General features: G+C 35.8%; 2 protein-coding genes across 2 annotated transcripts; both read right to left on the bottom strand.

Annotated features, from left to right (window-relative positions):
* Positions 1 to 228: 228 nt before the first annotated feature.
* On the bottom strand, positions 229 to 3,008 carry LOC119665726 (uncharacterized protein K02A2.6-like). Its single transcript, XM_038074962.1, has 5 exons — positions 2,790 to 3,008; positions 2,129 to 2,717; positions 1,190 to 2,077; positions 577 to 953; positions 229 to 519 (listed from the first exon to the last, which is right to left on the bottom strand). The coding sequence occupies exons 1-5, from the start codon at positions 3,006 to 3,008 to the stop codon at positions 229 to 231; spliced, it is 2,364 nt and encodes a 787-aa protein (XP_037930890.1).
* A 47-nt stretch (positions 3,009 to 3,055) lies between these two features.
* On the bottom strand, positions 3,056 to 4,142 carry LOC119665727. Its single transcript, XM_038074963.1, has 2 exons — positions 3,263 to 4,142; positions 3,056 to 3,201 (listed from the first exon to the last, which is right to left on the bottom strand). Exons 1-2 carry the CDS (start codon positions 4,140 to 4,142, stop codon positions 3,056 to 3,058), a joined length of 1,026 nt encoding a protein of 341 aa, XP_037930891.1.
* Between the last annotated feature and the right edge of the window lie 1,253 nt (positions 4,143 to 5,395).

Consider the following 5,395-nt stretch of genomic DNA (forward strand, 5'->3'; position numbering starts at 1 on the left):
TCACTCCAGGCACCGGAGACGTACCAATCACTCCTACGGAGAAAGCCCAGTGTTATATCTGTATAATTTCGATATTTATTTATACAAAAAACTCCTAGTTATTATTATTTCACAAGTTGAAAAACTGAACAAAACTAAAATGTTAATTCTTCTTTATATGTCATCTGTCATCCTTGGCAGGGTTGCCAACACCTCCCCTTTTGAGATTGAATCTCCAATGCGGTGATTCTAGGGTCTATAACGGTCAATAGGATGTCTAGTACGCCTTGGTCGGGTATACGGAACAACTGTCTCATTGTGCTTCTCAGTTTGAGGAATTGCAATCTCATTGAAAGATTGAGCTGGAGTCGCAACCATGTTTTTGTTAGTTATTTCAACCACATCTTTAGGTGTTGTTTCGTAGAGGCCAAATGCATCAACTAAACACTTTTCGTTGGCGATATCTTTAATCAAGTTAAGTTTACTACGGATATTTCTTTTTAGTAAAACTTCAGCTGGCGATTTACTGTTCTCATTTTGCTTATTCGGAGTTGATCGGTAAACTTATAGAAATATTTGAAGATTTGCAGCAGTTACCCCCTTCCCATTTAACTTTTTGAGCGCTCGCTTTAAAGTATCAACAAACCTTTCGCCTTGTATATTTGACATGGGATAATACGGACTGCTTCGTATATGATTTATGCCGTTTTCCGCTAAAAACTGTTGGAATTGATGACTCACAAATTGAGTACCATTGTCTGAAACTATTGTCTTCGGTAACCCAAATCTAGCGAAAATTTCTTTCAAGCTGGAAATTGTTGCCATTTCTGGAATTTCTGGCCATTTTGAGAACGCATCGATTACGACCAAAAAGAAGTATGAATCTATTGGTCCTGCATAATCAATATGGAGCCGTTCCCAAGAATCAGAAGGTTTTGGCCAAGGATGTAAAGTTGTTTTCGTGGGCATTTTAGCTGCGGCACATTTGAACAACTTTTCACCATTGCTTCAATATCGAAATCGATATTTGACCAATAAACGTAGTTCCGCGCGATGGCTTTAGTACGACCTATGCCTTTATGACCTCGGTGAATTTCTTTAAGAATGCGCTTTCGGAAAATTTGAGATATAATAATGCGTTGTCCGAACATTAAACATCCGTCAACTATACATATGTCGTTTTTTTGGTTAAAGTAAGCTTTTAACTCACTGTTGTTGCAGTTTGATGGCCATCCTTCAGTTACATATTCGAAAATTTTAGCTAAAACCTTGTCCTTAGCTGTTTCGTAAGTAAACATTTTGCTGGTAAGCGGCAGCTTATCAAGTGAGTTATGTAAAATTTGTTTGCTTTCAATTTCAAACTCTACTGCAGCGATGACATAGTCTTCTGAAGGATTGATTGTGTTATGTATGAGTCGTAATAAAACGTCTGCATACCCAAAACTGTTAGTTGAAATAAACTTTAATTCGAAGTCGTATGCAATCAATTTAATTGCCCAACGTTGAAGTCTATTTGCTTGATGGACCTTAATTCCAGTTTTGTCACCAAATATAGCTAGAAGAGGCTTATGGTCTGTTTGAAGTTTGAATCTTCTCCCAAAAACCATTCTATGAAATTTCGTAACCGCGAAGATAAGCGCAAGAGCTTCTTTTTCTATTTGGCTATATTGTTTTTCTGTGGGCGTTAGTGATCTGGACGCATGACATATTACTTTCATTGAACCGTCGTCAGATTCATGAAAAATGCAAGCTCCAAGCCCATAGTTAGATGCATCTGCAGCGACTACTATGTTTTTCAGTGGATCGTAATGCGCTAATAATAACTCTGATGACAAAATTTGCTTGAAACCATTTAAACAGCGTTGATGAAGTTCCGTCCATTGCCACTGCTTGTTGTTTTGAAGTAGTTCGTCTAATGGTCCTTGGTATTTGCGCATGTGATTTATGAATTTTCCATAAAAATTTATAGCACCTAAGAGTGATCTAAGTTCGGATTGATTGGTTGGCGCAGGCATTGTCTTGATTGCTTCAATGTTTCTTGGATCTGGGCGAATGCCGTCTTTACTAACAATATATCCCAAGTAAGCAATTTCAGGAACTGAAAAATTGCATTTTGCGATCTTGAGTTTAAACCCTTATTGATAAATACGTTGTAGAACTTCCTGTAAGTTGTTGTCATGCTCTTGTTGGTTTCTACCTGAGACAAAGATATCGTCAATGTAAGCAGCTGCGTAATGTAAGCCCGCAAGCATTTTATCCATAATTTGTTGGAAAATTGCCGAAAAAGTTTTGACGCCAAAAACCATACGCTTGTATTTGAATAAACCTAGATGCGTGTTTATTGCGAGAAGTTCTTGCGATTTGCTATCAACTTCGATTTGGAGAAAAGCGTCCGAAAGGTCTATATGACTAAATACTGTTGCATTGCTAATTTTTGCAAAAATATCCTCTGGAAGCGGTAGTGGATACTTGTAAGATTCAAGCGCGTCGTTAAGACCAGTTGAGAAATCAGCGCAAATACGAATGCTACCATTTGGCTTTTTGATAACTACGATTGATGCGGCCCAGTCAGAGTAATTGATGGGTGCGATAATGTCGAGATCTTGAAGTCGCTTAATTTCTTCTTCAACCAAATGTTGAACTGCGTATGCTACTGGGCGCTTAGGTCGAAAAACAGATTGACAGTTTGGTTTAATACATAAATGTGCCTTAGTTTTATTACAAAGACCCATAGCATTCTCGAAAAGTTATGGAAATAATTTTTCCGGAAGAAATTTGCAATTTGACGACTTTATTGAAACATTACTTGCCTGTTTTGTTGTTGAAATTTGGCTGCAAATAGCATTAAGCGTCATATCGCTAAGTTGAAAAGCAGTTATCCAGTCCAATCCGAATACGTTCAAATCGATCGTTGTAACGAAGTACGTAAGTGTTCTAATTGTGTCTTTTAACTGCACATCACATGTAAATTTTGCGTACAATGGTAAGTTTCCAGTTGCACTTTTAGCAGATTCTGGTTGTACTTCCATTGTATTTAAAATATTTAATTTGTCGAAATTAAATTTTGAAATGATAGTTATGTCCGATGCAGTATCAAATTGCAATTTGATTCGCACATTGTTGATTTTAACATGGACATATTTACGCTGTGAAGCTGTGATGCTGTTCGTTGTGTATATACTGTTGGATCGTGGCTGTGAAAATGTTTTTGCTTTACCATTGCTATTATTTTTGTTGTTGTTATTGTATTTTGATTTTGATGAATTTTTCGCTTTGCAATAACCTTTTTTATGGCCTATGTTGTGACAGTCTTCGCATTTATAATTTTTGTATGGGCAGTCACGCACATAATGCATTGCTCCACAAAACCAGCATGGTGTTTTCGGTTTGTGATTGTTCTTAAGCTTATTTGCTTGTACTCGATTCACCTGATTTTCGCGTGATTTATTTTCTACCAGCGCTGTGTCGGATTTTAAATTAATAATACGCTGACACTCGTTTGTAAGTTTTTCCAAGTTGATGATATTAGCTTCTGTGTCCAGTTTGGTCAATATTCGGGTTCTTATTTCGAAGTCTGCTTCCGATTTCAGCCCCAATACGAATATTAAACATTTGAACTGGTCCAATGATAGGCTATTCAATTTAAAATTTTCACAGTGTTTATTAACCTCGGCTGCGTACGTAGTATAGTCGGTATCTGGTGGTTTGGTTAGCTGTAAGCAGCTATAGCGTAAGCTGAATTGCGACTTTTGAAGTCCAAACAATTGTTTCAATTTCTCCACTGTTGTAGTGAAATTATATTCACGTGGATGCTTAGGCAAAATAAAGTCCATATATTTATTATGTACAGTTGTACTGAGTTTCCTTAATAGAAGCCTGACCTTCGCTGCGTCATCAAGTTTGCTACCATCTACTAAAAACAAATCTTCATACCTCGTATACCACGTTTCAAATGTTAAGTTATTTTCTGGATCATAAACAAATTCCGTAAGACTCGATGCTAAAATCTCCATTGTTTGCTCCGGTTTTTCTGTTTTCGGAACTGCTTCAGTATGCATTTTCATTTGCAAACACTCCTTGAAAAGTTCACGCATTGCTTCCGTGTCTTTCGCACGTTGGTTTTGCATTTCTTGGAAAAATAACTGGAATTCTTGTGGATTCATTTTTTTTTTGTGTACATATGTTTTTCAATGTAATGCAAAAAAAAATATCCTCGTCGCCACTGTTATATCTGTATAATTTCGATATTTATTTATACAAAAAACTCCTAGTTATTATTATTTCACAAGTTGAAAAACTGAACAAAACTAAAATGTTAATTCTTCTTTATATGTCATCTGTCATCCTTGGCAGGGTTGCCAACACCCAGAAATTACAAGGAATCATGGAAGTGGTAAGGCAAAATATGCAGTACGCTTCTATCGAACAAGCAAGGCATTATAATCTCCGTCATAGGGACTAGATACCGCAAATAGGGGATCAAGTCCTAGTAAGGAACCATACATTGTCTAAAGCGGTTGATCACATTGCCATGAAACTAAGTCCAAAATTCAGTGGGCCATACAAGGTGAAATGTTTTCAATCGCCAGTAATTGTAATAGTAGAAGACAAGATCACTAAAACCAGAAAACAGCACACATCAGCGATATCAACTTGACTACGATCACGAAGATTTTAATCGTGAAGAGTACGAAGGCAGTATGGGAAAAAATGTGAATACAATATTGGAATACAATGTCAACCCCCATAACAAGATTTAGTTTGCATTGGAAGTATGGGTGCAATGTACCATAATGTGTAGCGTGCATAAGCATATACTATGTAAGTAAATAAGCATACTTATATTTATTATACTTTTATTTCATTTTTGCAATATGAGCCCCTACCGTCCCTTTGACGATGGTATTTTGAGCTGGCGTGTGAAGATGCCAATTCAGCAAATTTTCACAATATGCTAATGCACGCTGTTCCTCCACAATTACCTATGTAAATATAATTCATTTTAATAAACAGTCTTAAATCGTAACTCAAATGTTCAACTTGTTTAATTTACTTAAACGGAGTTTTCAGACCTATCACTACATGTTGACCGTGACAGGACGGTCGCCATAGGCCTCAGACCTATCACTACATTTCGAACGTGACATGTATAAATTAAAGAACAATTAGGAACAAATAAATTAAATAGACAAAGTGTAAATATAATAAAGAAATAGATAACAACAACTAAAACTATTGTAAAATATTGTATTAATCTTTAAAACAACAATAATCACAAATCAATATGCAACAAGTTTAATTTACATTAAATAAACAAGATATTAAATTTTCATTTAAAACAGCAACAAGAAATAAAATAAATTTGTGTGTACACCTACAACAACAATATCTTTAAAAAAAAAGTGAAAAGTGTTGA

This window comes from Teleopsis dalmanni, chromosome 1 (genome assembly GCF_002237135.1).
Source record: "Teleopsis dalmanni isolate 2A chromosome 1, ASM223713v2, whole genome shotgun sequence".
In the NCBI taxonomy this organism is placed as follows: Eukaryota; Metazoa; Arthropoda; class Insecta; order Diptera; family Diopsidae; genus Teleopsis; species Teleopsis dalmanni.